Raw genomic sequence first — 21637 nt, 5'->3', positions numbered from 1 at the left:
AGACAGGGATGTGTGATGTCATCGTGGTTGTTTAATATATTTATAGATGGGGTTGTAAGAGAAGTAAATGCGAGGGTCTTGACAAGAGGCGTGGAGTTAAAAGATAAAGAATCACACATAAAGTGGGAGTTGTCACAGTTGCTCTTTGCTGATGACACTGTGCTCTTGGGAGATTCTGAAGAGAAGTTGCAGAGATTGGTGGATGAATTTGGTAGGGTGTGCAAAAGAAGAAAATTGAAAGTGAATACAGGAAAGAGTAAGGTTATGAGGATAACAAAAAGATTAGGTGATGAAAGATTGGATATCAGATTGGAGGGAGAGAGTATGGAGGAGGTGAATGTATTCAGATATTTGGGAGTGGACGTGTCAGCGGATGGGTCTATGAAAGATGAGGTGAATCATAGAATTGATGAGGGGAAAAGAGTGAGTGGTGCACTTAGGAGTCTGTGGAGACAAAGAACTTTGTCCTTGGAGGCAAAGAGGGGAATGTATGAGAGTATAGTTTTACCAACACTCTTATATGGGTGTGAAGCATGGGTGATGAATGTTGCAGCGAGGAGAAGGCTGGAGGCAGTGGAGATGTCATGTCTGAGGGCAATGTGTGGTGTGAATATAATGCAGAGAATTCGTAGTTTGGAAGTTAGGAGGAGGTGCGGGATTACCAAAACTGTTGTCCAGAGGGCTGAGGAAGGGTTGTTGAGGTGGTTCGGACATGTAGAGAGAATGGAGCGAAACAGAATGACTTCAAGAGTGTATCAGTCTGTAGTGGAAGGAAGGCGGGGTAGGGGTCGGCCTAGGAAGGGTTGGAGGGAGGGGGTAAAGGAGGTTTTGTGTGCGAGGGGCTTGGACTTCCAGCAGGCATGCGTGAGCGTGTTTGATAGTGAATGGAGACGAATGGTTTTTAATACTTGACGTGCTGTTGGAGTGTGAGCAAAGTAACATTTATGAAGGGGTTCAGGGAAACCGGCAGGCCGGGCTTGAGTCCTGGAGATGGGAAGTACAGTGCCTGCACTCTGAAGGAGGGGTGTTAATGTTGCAGTTTAAAAACTGTAGTGTAAAGCACCCTTCTGGCAAGACAGTGATGGAGTGAATGATGGTGAAAGTTTTTTTTTTCGGGCCACCCTGCCTTGGTGGGAATCGGCCAGTGTGATAATAAAAAAAATAATAATAATTTTATATAGGTGAGTTTTTGTCCTTCCTAATAATAATTAATATTGTTTAATATATGAGTACATGCTGGCCCAAGGTTCGCTGTGTTTTCAGAGTAATTTTATATCCCCTAGACAGCAGTGTGAGCAGCCTTTAGGAGCCAGGAACATTTTATTTAGGAGCAGGAACATTTTATTTAAGTTACGACATCAAAGTCGTAACAATGGGTTAATTTTGAGTTGTACCAGTCTTTTTGTTGTAACTTAATCAAATTGAAATTGTACAAATTACATACAATTCTATGATCTTTTCAGTGACATGAACACAATGGTCGAATTAACTTCGTTCCAGTCTTTGGGACGAATGCAACCCTTCACCGTTACTATGTCATCATCGGCCATGGCTATGATCGATATTCATGCTCACCTGACTACATCAGAAGTTGTAGGATACTTGGCTGGACAGTGGGATGTCACTAATCACAGTAAGTAACTGACTAATGCTTAAGACAGTGACAGGTACTTGTAAATCTTGGACAGGAGAATTAGCAAAACTAATTATAATTATGAGAAGTGCTAAATCCATAGGGATCATATAGCACTTGAGGAGTGGGAAAAATCAGTTTTGATGCAAGAAAGGGATGGGTAACTTCACTTCCTTGGATCAAGATCCTTTCATCAAAACAGAGTAAAACAAAACCATGTTTGTGTATCTGTAGTAATAATTTTTGCTGAACTGTGTTCATTAAAGGTTCAATTATCAAACGGAATCATCAGTAACTTTCAATCATTATGGAAGCCTTTTAATTTTCTCACCTTCCTCTTAGTACTTTTTTGACCTCTTTTTTTTTTTTTTTAAGTTTTCCTTATTTTTTTTCTGTGTTTGTGGTACTTCATAAGGCAACTCTCATCTATTCCACGTGTTCTTCTTTCTCAGTGCAAACAAGTGGTAACTGCCATGCTTTTGTCATAACTACAAGTATGTAGATTCTTCAACATATGTTAAAAGTTTTTCTCAGTAGTTTTAACTCGTATACTGCATATGTGGATATAATTAGTGACTGAAATGTTTAGAGAAGCTTTGTTATATATATATTGTTAAGTACTTTCTTGATAATGCTCTTACTGATTCATTGTTCACAGACTTGATAGTTTCTCATGCGTTGCCAGTGCGGTGCCGTTTAGGTGATGGAGAAAAAGGCCGAATTGTTGAACAGGCATTATATGCTGAGATGGAAAAACTTAATTTGTCCCTCGTCGGATGGTAAGTATAAGCAAGAAGTAAGTTTAATGCATATTTTTTTGTCTTTTTTATATTAATGACATTTATTAAATTTGTCTTTCTCATTGTGAATAGTAGTAAGGCATGTCTGTTACTGATCATGTGTTTTGTAAACAAATCCCATGACAAGTATTCAAATTATAATACAGTACTAGATGATTTTTATTTAATCATACCTAGTCCATTGTAGTAGGTTGGTAGACAGAAACCGCCCAGGGAGGTACGTACTACCGTCCTGCCAAGTGAGTGTAAAACGAAAGCCTGTAATTGTTTTACATAATGGTAGGATTGCTGGTGTCCTTTTTTCTGTCTCATGAACATGCAAGATTTCAGGTACGTCTTGCTACTTCTACTTACACTTAGGTCACACTACACATACATGTACAAGCACATATATACACACCCCTCTGGGTTTTCTTCTATTTTCTTTCTAGTTCTTATTCTTGTTTATTTCCTCTTATCTCCATGGGGAAGTGGAACAGAATTCTTCCTCCGTAAGCCATGCGTGTTGTAAGAGGCGACTAAAATGCCAGGTGCAAGGGACTAGTAACCTCTTCTCCTGTATATATTACTAAATGTAAAAGGAGAAACTTTCGTTTTTCCTTTTGGGCCACCCCGCCTCGGTGGGATACGGCCGGTGTGTTGAAAGAAAGAAAGACCTAGTCCATGATTAACTGTTGGGCAGATATGTTAATATTATTTTAATTTCAGTCTATCTGTAGGCAGAAAATTACTTCTAATTATCTGGCATGGCAGTCTATAGTCTTATTAACACTTTACTCTTCTGTACAGAATTTACAATATTTTTTGGTGTAATACCCTTCAAAGGGGTACCTTAGTGATAGTAAAGGGTTCCTAATACAAGTAATTGGAGCTACAGTACCATATTTTATGGTGAACAAGACATGCCCAGTGTTGAGGATCCTTCTCCCCTTTCTGATCATTTTTTTTGTTTTTATCCAAAATTTGGCCTAATGGTACTTTGGCCTCCAAGACACCAGGTAAATTTTTGAGACATTTTGGGAAAAAGTAGCATCTTCGATGCCGTAAAATACAGTATCTTTCCCTTCCTGGGATTGAACCTGGTTGCTTAAACCCTGTACTATATAATTCATGGGTTTAGCAGTATCCCGTTAATACAGTGGAACCTTGTTTTTCGGCTGCTGCGTTTACCAGTTGATTCGTATTTAGGCCGGTTTTTCGACAGAAATTTGCTCCGTATTTTGACTGTTACTTTGTATATCGGTTGTATTAGACACGTCAACCCAGGATGCCACGCGTAGGCGAGTCAGTCTCCCTTTGTCTGTCAGCGAGTGAGTATATACTCCATGCATTCATCCAAACATTTCCTTAAAATCCATTGTTTTTGGTGTTTTTTTTATTAAATGCGACTGTAAAATGAGTCACCATGGGATGTATGGCAAAAACAAATCAACTATCACCTCTATCCTAGCAAAGAAAGAATAAATCAAGGAAGCTGATGTGGCTTGTTTATTAAATGTGACTGTGAAATAAGCCACCATGGGCAGGGAGTGTAGCAGGCATGCAGGGAGTGTAGTATGGAGGCAGGGAGTGTAGCAGGGAAACTGGGAGTGTGGAAGGGAGGCAGGGAGTGTAGCATGGAGGCAGGGAGTGTAGCAGGGAAACAGGGAGTGTGGAAGGGAGGCAGGGAGTGTAGCAGGCAGGCAGGGAAGTAACCCCAGAGAGGTCTTTGATACCTGAAGTCCTTTTGGAGGGGGATTCCCCTTCCAAACAATAATCAGTCCTCCCTCTCTCCTTAAGCCATAAGCCAACAAGTCTTCAATAAAGGTATGTAATAGTGATTTAAATGTTTGTTTATTTATTTTATTTAGTTCTCATTGTTTTGTGTACATAAAACTATAATTAATCCTCAAAAAATTTATTTTTTGTGAATATTTTTGGGTGTCTGGAACAGATTAATTGTATTTACATTACTTCTTATGGGAAACATTGCTTTGAACTTAGGCCAACCTTCTGGAATGGATTATGGCCAAAAAATGAGGCTATGAGGCTCCACTGTATGTTGTTCAGGTGTCAGGTGCAGTAGCACTGTACATCAATGAATTTTCAATTGCATGTTAGATTGTTGGTAGGATACATTTTTGTGTACATTTTAGCTTTATAGTTTTGATGACAATTGTAATAATGTTGGTAGAATTACTGACAATATGTAGAGTAAAAAGACACAAGTGCAACTAATGTGACATTTTTATTGTGGCAATGTTTCGCTCTCCAGGAGCTTTGTCAAGCCATTACAAACAGTACACCCTCCTCAGTGAACACATTTGTGTATGTAGGAACGACAACCTGAACAACGCCTGCATACAACACCGAAATCCCACCAGTCATCTCATGAAATTTAGGGACACCCAATTAGCGATCAAAGAAACTAATTTCTGCAGACGCAAGTGCCTTGAATCATCACTAATCACTGTTTCTGATACAATTAAACAAAGCAAAGGCAGCTTCACCATCTCTGAAGTCTTAGCAAGAATCTTCCTGAAAACAGTAAACCCTGCCATCACAGTCTCTCCTGCTAATACTACACAAGCACATTACAGAGAATGAACATTGAAACAGGCCTTCTCTATCCAGCCTCCTATAGAAATATTTGTCTAACCTATTGTTATGTTACCCAAGTTATAGCTTTTATATCCTTTTACGCATGTGCAAGTTAATTGTTCTACCATATTGTATTACTGCTGCTACTACTACTAATACAACTTATATCACTACTACTATTACCACTAGTATTGTACCTCACTCTGAGCCTATATATACCCTCTGTATCCATGCACTATTTTTAACAGCTTGACAAAGCTCCTAGAGAGAGAAACGTTGCCACAATAAAAATGTCACATTAGTTGCACTAGTGTCCTTTTACTTTACATGATGATGTAATTGTAAGTTATGATAAGGGCAGACAAATATTCAGTGAGGAAGGAAGATGTAAGATCATTTTAATAATGACCATATTTTTTCCCATTTATGAAAAACAAACCTCTTCAAGGGGGGCTCCTTGGCGTGGTGAAGAGGCTCTTGGTCTGAGGAATTAGACCTGTCGGTCTCCTTCCTCAGACCGAACCTAATTACCCCCCAATCCCCCCTTCCCTATCCCATCCTCCCCTTTTCCCTTTCCTCCTCCCCCTCCCCACCCTTCCCTTTTGCCCTTCCTCTTTTTGGCCTTTGGGATTTTTCCCACAGGCGCGCTAGTTCCTAGGTAGGGAAAAGGGTACCAGGGTCCATCCCATTCCGTTGAGGTTCTTGGTGGTGGCGTAGTTTGCCGTGGAATCTGGATCGCCTGGGGATGTCCCGATCCCTCTCCGGTATCCCGGAGAGTGGCTTTGGGTGTCTTTCGTGTGACGGGTATATCTCTGGAAGCCACCTTTCGGATTCCGGGGGTGGTGGCTGAAGGAGGTATGCTTTGTGGAGGATATCCGGCCACCCTCTCTTTTGTCCACCGAGGTAGCTCGGTAGATGTGAGGTTGCTATCCCGGATTCCTAGTTTATTGGCATGATGGGTAGGGTATGGCACGGGTTCCATGCTGCATCTACACTGCTTGCGGTGCTGAGGTCCTCTTGGGCGCGGAGGGAGATTTCTGGCCCTTTCATTCCTCCTAGGAACTATCCCTCCCCAGTCCCCCCTTTTTTTTATTATTTTTTTTTATTTTTATTTTATTTTCTTCTTTCTTTTTTTTTTCTTAAAAACAAAAAGAAAGAAGTAACCTAACCATGGCAGCCTTAGTCCATGAACCTGATTCCCCCGGGCCCCTTCTTGATACCGCACCCCGCCTCGTCTTTGGACCACTCTTCGGACACTCCTCATGCCTCTGTACCTCTTGCCGGTGCTGTTTCCTCACCTGCTTCAGGTACTGAGGTCTCACCTGACTCCTTTGATTTATCTGACCTCCACTCTCCTTTGATTATGCTTCCGGCCTCTCCCTCTACGGTGCGGCAATTTTCGAATCGCCGGCCCGTTCCGCGTCGGACCAATTCTGGTCCCACGCCTAAATGCCAACGACAGTTACCTGCTGATGATACTTCACCTTCTCGTTCTTCTCAGAAAAGATCAACACGTCCTGCACTCCCTTTCCACGCTCAGTTTCAGACTGCACAATGGACTAAATTCTTCACTTTACGACCAGCTTCCTCTACCGCCTATCTTTCCGACCACAGTATTGGCAAGGCACTCCTGTGCCATGTTGGTAAAGATATTTCTTTTCATGCTCTTAAGAGCGGTACATGCATCATCACTGTACAGAATGCTACCCAAGCTCATGATCTTTCTCTTCTTTTCCATATAGATACTGTTCCTGTCACTATTGAAAAACATCATTCCCTCAATTCTTGTAGTGGTACCGTCATTCTGCCGCATACCATAGTTCAACAAAATTTCCAGACATGTGGCAATGACATTCTTGAACAGCTGGAACTCCAAGATCTCCCAATCCTCAAGGTAGACACTTATGTTCTTCCTGCCTGCGGGCGGAGACGATACCCTAGCAATGTGGCTCGTTTAACTTTTGACAGCCGTGAACTCCCATCCTCAGTTTATGTGGCAGGACATCGGTTGCAAGTTCGAAAGGTGATCCCTACACCGCAGCAGTGTAGAAATTGCTGGCGATTTGGCCATCCAGCTAAATATTGCAGATCCATAGCCGAATGCCCAGTCTGTGGTGCCGATGACCATTCTAATACGTCTTGCAATCGACCTCCCTCTTGCCTTAATTGTCATGAGGCTCACCCTTCATACTCTTGCCGTTGCCAAGTCTACTTAAATGAGTGGGAAATCCGTTACCTCAAAGAGGCAGAAGGTCTCCCTTATGCCATGGCAGTTTCTCATCTCCGCCTCCGAGGGAGACTACCTCATGTTTCTTATTCCCGTATTTCAAAACGTCCCCCCACTTCTGGGGTCCCATCTTCTGCAGCCTCCTCTGTGGTTACCTCTCCCATAGTCACTCCTGTATCTAATTCTTTTGCTGTCCTAGGCTCAGACGTCCCTACTTCAATGCCTCAGTCTGTTCACACTTCTTCGTGTTCTCCCTCACAAGCCTCAGTATCGACGAGACTTCGTACGACACCTCCTCCCAATCGTCCCTCTACTTCTCAGAAGTCAAAAAAAGGTCCTTTAACCCCTCCTTCCCTAATTCCACCTCCTCATTTTACCTTCCCTGTCTCTGTACTGGGTTCTTCCCCTCTCACTGGCTCTGTTACAAGTGTAGAGGTTCACCCTCCTCCTCGTACTATACCTACCTCCCCTGTTCCCTCCCAGGTATCCTCTTCTACCACCTCCCAGGATTCTGCCTCTGCCCCCTTCCACGCTTCTTCTCCAGTTCCCTCCACCCTTTTGCCCCCCCCCTACCTTGGTACAGTCCATTACCTTTCCAATCTTTATTCATCCTCCCCCTACCATCTCCAATATTGTCTCCCATACGACGTCTCTGAATTCTGAAACACTTGAAGCAATCTCTGAATATATTGCAGAGACCAAACCATCAGTGGACACTGATCCACCCTCTGTTCCTTCTCTCTCCTCTCCTCCATCTGCGCAACTCCTTTCTTCACAGTGCACCGTTCCTTCGCTGCTTGAACGTTTTCCGCTGCCTCCGCATGCGGACTTTTCTAACCCCTCTAGTCCGTAGGAACCCTTACCTGCGGATTTCAAGTACAGTATATCTTTATCATTGCCAATCATGGCCTATTTACAGTGGAATATACGCGGCCTCAGGGGTAATCGGGGTGAGCTTCAGATGTTACTCTCCCAGTTTTCCCCTGTTGGTGTTTGCTTACAGGAACCAAAATTACACTCTGCTGTTATCTCTCCCATCTCAGGCTATAATTTATTGTATTCGTCAGATCCTTTTCCTGATGGGACCTTTAATGAAAGTGCCCTTCTTCTACGCAATGATATTCCGTACCATCAGCTATTTGTTCGTACTTCGCTGCATTACACAGCACCCTGTATCCACTTGCATAGGTGGTATACGCTCTGTTCTTTATATCTCTCTCCTTCTCGAGCATTATCTATTCCAGATATTGCCTTTCTTGTTTCGTCATTACCGCCACCGATTCTGTTACTAGGCGATTTTAATACCCATCATTTCCTCTGGGGGGGGGTCTCACTGTGATTCCTGTGGCATTCAGTTAGAGGCTTTTCTTGCCACCCACCCCCTCCATGTTTTAAATACAGGTACTCGCACCCATTTTGATCCTCGGACTCACTCTCTCTTGCATCGATCTTTCAGTCTGCTCTTCCTCTGCCACATTAGACTCCACTTGGTCTGTTCTCCCGGACTTACATGACAGCGATCATTTCCCAATCATTCTTACTTCCCCTTCATATTCACCACCTCTTCGCATCCCACGCTGGCAATTTGATCAGGCAAATTGGAACCTTTGCTCACACCTAACTGTTTTTAGAGAGGTTCCTTCTTCGTCCTCCATTGATGAGCTTTTACACCTCTTCTCATCCTCCGTTTTAACCGCCGGTTCTAATTGTATACCCCAAACTTCGGGCAGGCATTCTCAGAAATGCGTGCCTTGGTGGTCTCCTGCTTGTACTCGTGCAGTACGTTTGAAACGCGCTGCATGGGGCAGGTACCAGTACAATAGAACCACGGAGAGACTTCATGATTTTAAGCAGAAGCTTGCAATCGCTCGCCGTGTCATCCGTGACGGTAAACGCACTTACTGGCGAGATTATGTCTCCACCATCACCTCTGCTTCCTCTATGAGTGCAGTCTGGAAAAAAGTACGAAAACTGAGTGGTAAATATTCTCCTGACCCGGCTCCTGTTCTGCAGGTTGCCGGTGTTGATATAGCAAACCCACTAGATGTTGCCAATGAAATTGGCAATCATCTGGTCCGTATTTCTCAGGGACTCCATCTATGCCCCTCGTTTCTTTCCTCAAAGTCTGCCAGAGAGTTAGCACCCTTGGACTTTTCTTCTCTCAGAGAAGAACAATATAATGTGCCTTTTACACTTCAAGAACTAGAGGCAACACTCTCAGCTTGCCGATCATCGGCAGCTGGGCCCGACGACATTCACATTCGTATGCTACAACATTTACATCAGTCAGCCCTTGCAGTCCTATTACGCCTTTACAATCTAATTTGGTCACAAGGAGTTCTTCCACAGCTGTGGAAATCTGCCATTGTTCTCCCTTTCCGCAAACCAGGCACTACGGGACATGTTGATAAATTAGACACATGTGCAACTCTTGGGTATCTTTATTGAGGAAACGTTTCGCCACACAGTGGCTTCATCAGTCCATACAAAGGAGAATCTTGAAGAACAGGAGGAGAATGAGGTAATCAGTCCCTCAACCTTGAGTCGATGTGGTCAGTCCATCAATCTTGAATTCAAGATTGATGGACTGACCACATCGACTCAAGGTTGAGGGACTGATTACCTCATTCTCCTCCTGTTCTTCAAGATTCTCCTTTGTATGGACTGATGAATCCACTGTGTGGCGAAACGTTTCCTCAATAAAGATACCCAAGAGTTGCACATGTGTCTAATTTATCAACATGTCGGTTCTCTGAACCATTCATCTACAAACTACGGGACATGAAGCCTCCCACTATCATCCCATTGCTCTTACCAGTGCAGTTTGCAAAGTGATGGAACACCTGGTAAATAGACGTTTAGTGTGGTATTTAGACACACACAATAGTCTCTCTACTCGTCAATATGGCTTTCATAAGGGACGTTCTACCATAGACCCCTTATTACGCTTGGATACGTATGTTCGTAGTGCCTTTGCGAATAACTGGGCTGGAGTTTTGAGACTCTCTGACCGCGGGTTCAATCCCGGCCGGGGTATGGTTTAACCACTCAGTTATTGCCATATTTTTTGACCTTGAGAAGGCATATGACACAACTTGAAGGTATAATATTTTAGCCCAAGCCCACTCCTTAGGCCTTCGAGGCAATCTACCATCCTTCCTTAAGAACTTTTTAACTGACAGTCATTTCCGTGTTTGGGTTAATAATGTGCTCTCCCCAGACTTTATCCAAGCTGAAGGTGTCCCCCAGGGATGTGTTCTGAGCACAACACTTTTTCTCCTTGCTATTAATAATTTGGCCTCTAGTCTTCCATCACATATTTGGTCATCACTCTATGTTGATGACTTCGCTATTGCCTGTGCAGTAGCTGACTGTCACCTCATTACAGTTTCTCTCTGGCATGCGGTCGACCGTGTTTCCAATTGGGCCACCGCACATGGGTTTAAATTTTCCAGCACCAAAACCCACCAAATTACTTTCACTAGACGCTCTGTCATCTCCGATCATCCTTTGTACCTCTATGGCTCCCGTATACCTGAGCGTGATACAGTCAAGTTTCTGGGCCTCCTCTTTGACTGTAGGTTATCCTGGAATCCTCACATTACCTCTCTGAAGGCAACTTGTCACAGCCGGCTGAACCTTCTTAAAACCCTTGCTCATCTTTCATGGGGAGCTGATCGTCGAACCCTCCTTCGCCTACATTCCACCCTCATTTTATCGAAACTTGATTATGGTGACCAGATCTATTCAGTGGCATCTCCTGCTGCTCTCTGTAGCCTTAACCCCATTCATCACCAAGGATTACGTTTATGCCTTGGTGCTTTTCACTCTTCCCCTATCGAGAGCCTCTATGCAGAAGCGAACGTTCCATCCTTATCCGATCGCCGTGATGCCCATTGCCTTTGCTACTATGCACTCTCTCATGATCTCCGCAATCCTTCCATTTATAGAATGGTCACTGATATTAGTAGACATTCTTTATTTGTTCGCCGCCCCTGTTTACTCCGTCCCTTCTCTCTTCGCCTTCATTCGCTCTTGTCTTCTCTTCAATTACCACCTTTCTATGTTCATGTAGCATCTCACTTTTCCCTACCCCCCTGGGAAGTTCTAGCTGTTCGAGTCTGTGCTTTCTCTCTCCCTTGCTCGAAAGCCCAACTGTCTACGGTCGCTTCCCGCTCTCTTTTTCTTGACCGCTTCCACTCTCATTCTCATGCCATTGCTGTGTACACAGATGGCTCTAAGTCTTCTGACGGCCTAGGATTCGCAGCAGTGTTTGCGGACAGCGTCATACGAGGGCATTTACTATCTTCGGCTAGTATTTTTACTGCTGAAATGTATGCTATCCTTGCAGCACTTATCCGTATTGCATCTATGCCTGTGTCATCATTTGTGGTTGTCTCAGACTCCCTTAGTGCTTTACAGGCTATACAGAAATTTGATACACCTCACCCCCTAGTCCTCTGTATCCAACTTTGGCTACGCCACATCTTTACCAAGCATAAAGATATTGTTTTTTGTTGGGTCCCTGGTCATGTTGACGTACAGGGCAATGAACAGGCAGACACTGCTGCGCGGTCAGCAGTACATGACCTACCAGTTTCATGTAGAGGTATTCCATTTATGGACTATTTTGCTGCAATATCTTCCCACCTTCACACCCGTTGGCAACAACGTTGGTCTACTATGCTCGGCAACAAACTTCAATCTATTAAACCGAGTATAGGTTACTGGCCGTCTTCTTATCACCAGTGTCGATGTTGGGAAACTACTCTCTCCTGTCTTTGCATTGGCCATACTCGTCTTACTCATGGAGAGGCGCCCTGCTCCTCTCTGTGAGAATTGCCAAGCTCCATTATCAGTCAGCCACATTCTGTTGGACTGCCCACTTTATCAACGAGCACGCAGGATTTATCTCCGTCGTCGTCTTCGCTCCGCTGCTCTCTCTTTACCTTCTCTTCTCGCTGATGGACCCACCTTTCATCCGGACTCTCTCATTGACTTTTTGACAACAACTGACTGACTTCACAAATTCTGATGCCTTCAGCACTTTCTACTTCAATCTCTTGCTACCCTCTACCCCCGTACTATCCCCTGCCCCACTGTTTTCTGTAACCTACTGATCATCCCTCCTCCCTTCTGCCATCCAATACCCTCGCTTCCTTCCCTACCCTGCAGCGCTGTATAGCCCTTGTGGCTTAGCGCTTCTTTTTGATTATAATAATAATAATATGAAAAACAAAACAGTTATTGAAAAAGGATATATAAAAGGTTCTTTTATTAATAGACTATTATAATAATATAAAGTAAAACATGAACTTCTTATGTCTTTTTAATTATTGTTACAAATAGGATTACAAGTATTAATGATAAAGGCTAAACAAAGGATAGTATGACCCTTAAGGGTTTAAAGCTTGGTTATGATTAAATAAACAGGATAAGATCTTGAAGACTAGAGGTGTTGAGGGTGTAATAGTAATGATCAGAGCTACTGGGTAGTGCACTGATGGAGTGTACTAAGCTTCACAAGGGGTCCAGCAATTATGGTGGTGGAACATACTGTATGTACAGCTAGTGGGTGGCAACTGATGTTGCAGTATTGACTTTAGTGAGAGAGTATGTTTTGAACTATCAGTTTTTAATAGGCATCATAGTCAAGTAACAAGAGTACAATAAAGACTGGCACTTGACTACACTGTCAGATGTGGATATACAGGCAGTTGACTTCTAGAAATTTGAAGGTGGCTGTTGCCTTGTACTGGCACTTGTAGTTAACAGCTCCATTGTTTCATGATTCATAACTAGGCAAGTTCTATGGTCTGGAAAAAAAAAATATATTAGGAAGTTTGTATGTGATATAGAAAAATACCAATACTGAATTAACCATTAATTTTTTTCAGGTATCATTCACACCCATTCTCCCCACCTCTTCCCTCACTGCGTGATATAGATTCACAGTTGGAGTACGAGTTGAAAATGAAAGGCTCAAATGATGCAAGCTACACTCCATGTATTGGAATCATAATTTGTAAGTTACATTTTTATATTTCCGTATCATTACAGTTGCTGTATTAGGTCTGATATTTTACTTATTATACAGGAAAATTTGTCAAACATGTTTAAAAAAAATGTCATTTTGTATAGCACCTTATGTACGAGGTGGAGGCCAGGGGACAACCACGAGTGGATTTTGGGTAATGCCGCCACCAGAACATAAGCCTCAGGAATACGGACGACCCATGAGCATCCAGTTTACCATAGTACAGGATGCTTTCATACCAAAGGATGCACTCTGTCATGTGGTGAGTTAGTTATTTGTATTACTGCAATTCTCTCCTCTGTTATGAAAATAAGACATTAGCTACATATTATTTTGTAAACTGCACATATCTTAAAATATATAAGCAGATGTTGACAGATCAGTAGACAGAAAACCCTCTCATATTATTATTATTATTATAATCAAAAAGAACAGCTAAGCCACAAGGGCTATACAGCGCTGCAGGGTAGGGAAGGAAGCGAAGGTATTGGATGGCAGAAGGGAGGAGGGATGATCAGTAGGTTACAGAAAACAGCGGGGCAGGGGATAGTACGGGGGTAGAGGGTAGCAAGAGATTGAAGTAGAAAGGGCTGAAGGTATCAGAATTTGTGAAGTAAGTCAGTTGTTGTCAAAAAGTCAATGAGAGAGTCTGGATGAAAGGTGGGTCCATCAGCGAGAAGGGAAGGTAAAGAGAGAGCAGCGGAGCGAAGACGACGACGGAGCTAAATTCTGCGTGCTCGTTGATAAAGTGGGCAGTCCAACAGAATGTGGCTGACTGATAATGGAGCTTGGCAATTCTCACAGAGAGGAGCAGGGCGCCTCTCCGTGAGTAAGACGAGTATGGCCAATGCGAAGACGGGAGAGAGTAGTCTCCCAACCTCGACACTGGTGATAAGAAGACGGCCAGTAGACCAACGTTGTTGCCATCGGGTGTGAAGGTGGGAAGATATTGCAGTAAAATAGTCCGTAAATGGAATACCTCTATATGAAACTGGTAGGTCATGTACTGCTGACCGCGCAGCAGTGTCTGCCTGTTCATTGCCCTGTACGTCAACATGACCAGGGACCCAACGAAAAACAATATCTTTATGCTTGGTAAAGATGCGGCGTAGCCAAAGTTGGATACGGAGGACTAAGGGGTGAGGTGTATCAAATTTCTGTATAGCCTGTAAAGCACTAAGGGAGTCTGAGACAACCACAAATGATGACACAGGCATAGATGCAATACGGATAAGTGCTGCAAGGATGGCATACAATTCAGCAGTAAAAATACGTACTAGCCGAAGATAGTAAATGCCCTCGTACGACGCTGTCCGGAAACACTGCTGTGAATCCTACGCCGTCAGAAGACTTAGAGCCATCTGTGTACACAGCAATGGCATGAGAATGAGAGTGAAAGTGGTCAAGAAAAAGAGAGCTGGAAGCGACCATAGACAGTTGGGCTTTCGAGCAAGGGAGAGAGAAAGAACAGACTCGAACAGCTGGAACTTCCCAGGGGGGGGTAGGGAAAAGTGAGATGCTACATGAACATAGAAAGGTGGTAATTGAAGAGAAGACAAGAGCGAATGAAGGCGAAGAGAGAAGGGACGGAGTAAACAGGGGCGGCGAACAAATAATGTCTACTAATATCAGTGACCATTCTATAAATGGAAGGATTGCGGAGATCATGAGGGCGTACATAGTAGCGAAGGCAATGGGCATCACGGCGATCGGATAAGGATGGAACGTTCGCTTCTGCATAGAGGCTCTCGACAGGGGAAGAGCGAAAAGCACCAAGGCATAAACGTAGTCCTTGGTGATGAATGGGGTTAAGGCTAGAGAGAGCAGCAGGAGATGCCGCTGAATAGATCTGGTCACCATAATCAAGTTTCGACAAAATGAGGGTGGAATGTAGGCGAAGGAGGGTTCGACTATCAGCTCCCCATGAAAGATGAGCAAGGGTTTTAAGAAGGTTCACCCGGCTGTGACAAGTTGCCTTCAGAGAGGTAATGCGAGGTTTCCAGGATAACCTACGGTCAAAGAGGAGGCCCAGAAACTTGACTATCACGTTCAGGGATACAGGAGCCATAGAGGTACAAAGGATGATCGGGGATGACAGAGTGTCTAGTGAAAGTAATTTGGTGGGTTTTAGTGCTGGAAAATTTAAACCCATGTGTGATGGCCCAATTGGAAACACGGTCGACTGCATGCTGGAGAGAAACTGTAATGAGGTGACAGTCAGCTCCTGCACAGGCAATAGCGAAGTCATCAACATAGAGTGATGACCAAATATTTGATGGAAGACTAGAGGTCAAATCATTAATAGCAAGGAGAAAAAGTGTTGTGCTCAGAACACATCCCTGGGGGACACCTTCAGCTTGGATAAAGTCCGGGGAGAGCACATTATTAACCCGAACACGGAAATGCCTGTCAGTTAAAAAGTTCTTAAGGAAGGATGGTAGATTGCCTCAAAGGCCTAAGGAGTGGGCTTCGGCTAAAATATTATACCTCCAAGTTGTGTCACATGCCTTCTCAAGGTCAAAAAATATGACAATAACCGAGTGGTTATTCGCAAAGGCATTACGAACATACGTATCCAAGCGTAGTAAGGGGTCTATGGTAGAACGTCCCTTACGAAAGCCATATTGATGAGTGGAGAGACTGTTGTGTCTCTAAATACCACACTAAACGTATATTTACTAGGCGTTCCATCACTTTGCAAACTGCATTGGTAAGAGCAGTGGGACGATAGTGGGAGGCTTCATGTCCCGTAGTGCCTGGTTTGCGGAAAAGGAGAACAATGGTGGATTTCCACAGCTGTGGAAGAACTCCTTGTGACCAAATAAGATTGTAAAGGCGTAATAGGACTGCAAGGGCTGACTGATGTAAATGTTGTAGCATACGAATATGAACGTCGTCGGGCCCAGCTGCCGATGATCGGCAAGCTGAGAGTGTTGCCTCCAGTTCTTGAAGTGTAAAAGGCACATTATACTGTTCTTCTCTGAGAGAAGAAAAGTCCAAGGGTGCTAACTCTCTGGCAGACGTTGAGGAAAGAAATGAGGGGCATAGATGGAGTCCCTGAGGAATACGGACCAGATGATTGCCAATTTCATTGGCAACATCTAGTGGGTGTGCTATATCAACACCGGCAACCCGCAGAACAGGAGCCGGGTCAGGAGAATATTTACCACTCAGTTTTCGTACTTTTTTCCAGACTGCACTCATAGAGGAAGCAGAGGTGATGGTGGAGACATAATCTCGCCAGCAAGTGAGTTTAGCGTCACGGATGACACAGCGAGCGATCGCACGCTTCTGCTTAAAATCAAGATGTCTCTCTGTGGTTCTATTGTACCGGTATCTGCCCCATGCAGCGCGTTTCAAACGTACTGCACGAGCACAAGCAGGAGACCACCAAGGCATACATTTCTGAGAATGCCTCCCCGAAGTTTGGGGTATACAATTAGAAGCTGCGGTTAAAACAGAGGACGAGAATTATTATTATAATCAAGAAGCGCTAAACCCAGAGGATAAAAGCTCATCGATGGAGCACAAATCCAATTCCCTAAATCAAGAGCCCCTCACCAACATCAAGGAACCTTCCTTGAGGGGAGAGGACGAGAAGAGGTGTAAAAGCTCATCGATGGAGGATGAAGAAGGAACCTCTCTAAAAACAGTTAGGTATGAGTAAAGGTTCCAATTTGCCTGATCAAATTGCCAGCGTGGGATGCGAAGAGGTGGTGAATATGAAGGGGAAGTAAGAATGATTGGGAAATGATCACTGTCATGTAAGTCAGGGAGAACAGACCAAGTGAAGTCTAATGCGGCGGAGGAAGAGCAGACTGAGAGATCGATGCAAGAGAGAGTGAGTCCGAGGATCAAAATGGGTGTGAGTACCTGTATTTAAAACATGGAGGGGGTGGGTGGCAAGAAAAGCCTCTAACTGAATGCCACAGGAATCACAGTGAGACCCCCCCAGAGGAAATGTTGGGCATTAAAATCGCCAAGTAACAGAATCGGTGGCGGTAATGACGAAACAAGAAAGGCAATATCCGGAATAGATAATGCCCGAGAAGGAGAGAGATATAAAGAACAGAGCGTATACCACCTATGCAAGTGGATACGGGCTGCTGTGTAATGCAGCGAAGTACGAACAAATAGCTGATGTTACGGAATATCAGTGCGTAGAAGAAGGGCACTTTCATTAAAGGTCCCATCAGGAAAAGGATCTGAAGAATACAATAAATTATAGCCTGAGATGGGAGAGATAACAGCAGAGTGTAATTTTGGTTCCTGTAAGCAAACACCAACAGGGGAAAACTGGGAGAGTAACATCTGAAGCTCACCCCGATTACCCGAGGCCGCGTATATTCCACTGTAAATAGGCCATGATTGGCAATGATAAAGATCAGGTAAGGGTTCCTACGGACTAGAGGGGTTAGAAAAGTCCACATGCGGAGGCAGTGGAAAACGTTCAAGCAGCGAAGGAATGGTGCGCTGTGAAGAAAGGAGTTGCGCAGATGGAGGAGAGGAGAGAGAAGGAACGGAGGGTGGATCAGTGTCCATTGATGGTTTGGTCTCTGCAATATATTCAGAGATGTCATATGGGAGACAATATTGGAAATGGTAGGGGGATCATGAGTAAAGATTGGAACTGTAATGGACTGTACCAAGGTAGGGGGGGGGGCGAAAGGGTGGAGGGAACTGGAGAAGCGTGGAAGGGAACAGAAGAGGCAGAAACCTGGGAGGTGGCAGAAGAGGAAGAAACTTGTGAGGGAACAGGGGAGGAAGGTACAGTACGAGGAGGAGGGTGAACCTCTACACTTGTAACAGAGCCAGTGAGAGGGGAAGAAGTAGGTACAGAGACAGGGAAGGTAAAATGAGGAGGTGGAAGATGGGTAGGAGGTGTTAAAGGACCTTTTTTTTTTGCTTTTGAGAAGTAGAGGGACGATTAGGAGGAGGTGTCATACGAGATCTCGTCGCTGCTGAGGCTTGTGAGGGAAAACACGAAGAAGCGAGATCAGACTGAGGCGTTGAAGTAGGGACGTCTGAGCCTAGGACAGCAAAAGAATTAGATACAGGAGTGACTATGGGAGAGGTAACCACAGAGGTGGTTGCAGAAGATGGGATCCCAGAAGTGGGGGGATGTTTTGAAACACGGGAATAAGAAACACGAGGTAGTCTCCCTTGGAGGCAGAGATGAGAAACTGCCATGGCATAAGGGAGACCTGCCTCTTTGAGGTAACGGATTTCCCGCTCGTTTAAGTAGACTTGACAACGGCGACAGTACGAAGGGTGAGCCTCATGACAATTAAGGCAAGAGGGAGGTCGATTGCAAGACATATTAGAATGGTCATTGGCACCACAGACCGGGCATTCGGGGATAGATCTGCAATATTTAGCTGGATGGCCAAATCACCAGCAATTTCTACACTGTTGCGGTGTAGGGATCACCTTTCGAACTTGTAACCGATGTCCCGCTACATAAACTGAGGATGGGAGTTCACGGCTGTCAAAAGTTAAACGAGCCACATTGCTAGGGTATCGTCTCCGCCCGCGGGCAGGAAGAACATAAGTGTCTACCTTGAAGATTGGGAGATCTTGGAGTTCCAGCTGTCTGGAAATTTTGTTGAACTATGGTATGGGGCAGAATGACGGTACCACTACGAGAATTGAGAGAATGATTTTTTCAATAGTGACAGGAACAGTATCGATATGGGAAAGACGAGAAAGCTCATGAGCCTGGGTAGCATTCTGTACGGTGATGATGCGCGTACTGCTCTTAAGAGCATGAAAAGAAATATCTTTACCAACATGGCGTGGAGTGCCTTGCCAGTACTGTGGTCAGAAAGATAGGCAGTAGAGGAAGTCGGTCGTAAAGTGAAGAATTTAGTCCATTGTGCAGTCTGAAACTGAGCGTGGAAAGGTAGTGAAGGACGTGTTGATCTTTTCTGAGAAGAACAAGAAGGTGGAGAAGTATCAGCAAGTAATTGTCGTTGACGTTTAGGCGTGGGACCAGAGTTGGTCCGACGTGGAAAGGGCCGGCGATTCGAAAATTGCCGCACCGTAGAGGGAGAGGCCGGAAGCATAGTCAGAGGAGAGCGAAGGTCAGATAAATCGAAGGAGTCAGTCGAGGATTCAGTACCTGAAGCGGGTGAGGAAACAGCACCGGCATGAGGAGTGGTCAGAACGGGGTGCGGTATCAAGTTCATGGACCAGGGCTGCCATGGTTAGGTTACTTCTTTCTTTTTGTTTTTAAGAAAAAAAAAAGAAAATAAAAATAAATAAAGGGGGACTGGGGAGGGATAGTTCCTAGGAGGAATGAAAGGGCCAGAAATCTCCCTCTGCGCCCAAGAGGACCTCAGCACCGCAAGTAGCGCAGATGCAACATGGAACCCGTGCCATACCCTACCCATCATGCCAGTAAACTGGCAATCCGGGATAGCAACCTCACATCTGCCGAGCTACCTCGGTGGACAAAAGAGAGGGCGGCCGGAAATCCGCCACAAAGCATACCTCCTTCGGCCACCACCCCCGGAATCTGAAAGGTGGCTTCCAGAGATACACCCGTCGCCCAAGAGACACCCAAAGCCACCCTCCGGGATACCAGAGAGGGATCGGGACATCCCGGGCAATCCAGATTCCACGGCAAACTACGCCACCGCCAAGAACCTCAACGGAATGGTATGGACCCCGGTACCCTTTCCCCTACCTAGGAACTAGCGTGCCTGTGGGGGGGGGGGGAAATCCCAGAGGCCAAAAAGGAAGGGCAAAAGGGAGGGGTGGGGAGGATGGGATAGGGAACGGGGGATTAGGTTCGGTCTGAGGAAGGAGACAGACAGGTCTAATTCCTCAGACCAAGAGCCTCTTCACCATGCCAAGGAGCCCCCCTTGAAGAGGAAACCCTCTCATAAAGCAATGCTACATAATAGTTTTTGTGCAATGTGACTGAAAAAAGTGCAACCAGAAACTATGATACAGCACTGAGCTTTTCAAGAAGGATTATTTACACTGAAGATATTTTGTTGCTGTTACTTAACAGCAATATTAGCTTATTGTGGAGGGCTTCCATTCCCTTATGAAATTTGGGTAGTACACACTGCTCACTTACCGAGTGGAAATCTTGTTCACTTAACATTTTCCATACCTTCCTACTTAATATTTTTCACAAAAATTATGCATTATCTAATAATTGCACAATCCCTTGTCTTTTACAGTGATATGTCTACTGTTAAGCATGTTTTTTTATGACTTGCCTTGCTTGTATTCCAACAATATATTAAGATTTATGAAGGTGGGAAGTACAGTGCCTGCACTCTGAAGTAGGGGTAGGGATATTTGCAGTTTGGAGGAGCATCTGAACTGTAGTAACCACGTGCTCCTGACAAGACAGTGATAGAGAGCGCAATAGTGAAAGTGTTTCTTCTTTTTCGGGTCACCCTGCCAGTGGGAGACAGCTGGTGTATTAAAAAAAAAAATTACATGCCTCTTTAAACAAGAAAGGTGTGGAGGTAATATGTATCTTGGAAGTCTGTCAAGGTTTGGCCATGACACCAGTTGACCTACCTAACACATTGGCACATTCTAGATAATGTGATGTAGTATTTATTTGAATGTCTAATAAAATGAGAGATGATGTATAGGCAATTCTTCTGGCAGCTGCTGCCCCTATTCACTTATTACCAACATTTTTTTTTTTTTTACACTGATTTAATGAGTGAGAGCCACTGTCTTGCCAGAAAAGCATCAGCATTACAGTTCAGATGACCCTCCAAACTACAACAGCCTCACCCCTCCTTCAGAGTGCAGGAGTCATAGTTTCCACCTCTAAGACTAGTCCGGTTAACTGGTTTCCCCGAGTCCCTTTGTTACTTTGCTCATACTCTAACATGTAAAGTACCAAAAAAATCACTTGCCTAAACCCCTCTATAACATGCTCACACACAAACCTAGTGAATGCCTAAGCCCTAACACCTAAAACCCCTACATATCCTTCCCTCCATCTCAGAGTTGTCTTCCTAAAGGATGGGTACCAGGAGGCCAGTCCCAAAGCAGGCCTCCTGAAGTTATCCTCTTTTTCTCCATCCTCTCTAAATGTACAAACCACCTTAATCTCCAATACATATTCACAGTGCCCTCAAACATGACAACTCTGCCTCCAGCCTCCTTGCTGCAACATTCAGAACCTATTCTTCACACCCATACAAGTGTGTTGGTACTACATTCTCATTTATACCCCATTATGCCTCCATGGATAAAGTTTTGGCTCCACAGACATCCTCAATGAACCACAAACCTTTTCCCATCCATCTGTTCTGTGGTTCACCTCATTCATAGAATCAACGTATTATTATTATTATTATAATCAAGGGGGAAGCGCTAAA

The 21637-nt window shown here is 44.4% G+C and overlaps 1 protein-coding gene and 1 long non-coding RNA gene across 4 annotated transcripts in view; one reads left to right on the top strand and one right to left on the bottom strand.

Moving 5' to 3' along the window:
* LOC128699463 (MPN domain-containing protein) overlaps positions 1-21637 on the top strand; it is a 54351-nt gene that overhangs the window by 24491 nt on the left and 8223 nt on the right. The window contains exons 6-10 of one of the 2 annotated variants that reach the window (XM_053792228.2): positions 1464-1633; positions 2086-2127; positions 2292-2412; positions 13138-13265; positions 13382-13539. In XM_053792228.2, coding sequence (XP_053648203.1) covers positions 1464-1633; positions 2086-2127; positions 2292-2412; positions 13138-13265; positions 13382-13539 — 619 coding nt within the window. The remainder of the gene's footprint in view (positions 1-1463; positions 1634-2085; positions 2128-2291; positions 2413-13137; positions 13266-13381; positions 13540-21637) is intronic. The other variant, XM_053792229.2, reaches the window with a different exon arrangement.
* LOC128699465 (uncharacterized) lies at positions 12506-21600 on the bottom strand. 2 transcript variants are annotated; one of them, XR_011393696.1, is made up of 3 exons: positions 21550-21580; positions 13385-13575; positions 12506-13056 (listed from the first exon to the last, which is right to left on the bottom strand). It is a non-coding gene; the product is annotated as an uncharacterized lncRNA (long non-coding RNA). The 2 variants fall into 2 exon arrangements; XR_008408607.2 differs by having other exon boundaries at positions 12508-13056; positions 13385-13529; positions 21550-21600.

The sequence above is a fragment of the Cherax quadricarinatus genome, chromosome 61 (assembly GCF_038502225.1).
Source record: "Cherax quadricarinatus isolate ZL_2023a chromosome 61, ASM3850222v1, whole genome shotgun sequence".
Classification (NCBI taxonomy): domain Eukaryota; kingdom Metazoa; phylum Arthropoda; class Malacostraca; order Decapoda; family Parastacidae; genus Cherax; species Cherax quadricarinatus.
Note: the sequence above shows the minus strand (reverse complement) of the source record. Positions and strands in the feature narration are given on the sequence as shown.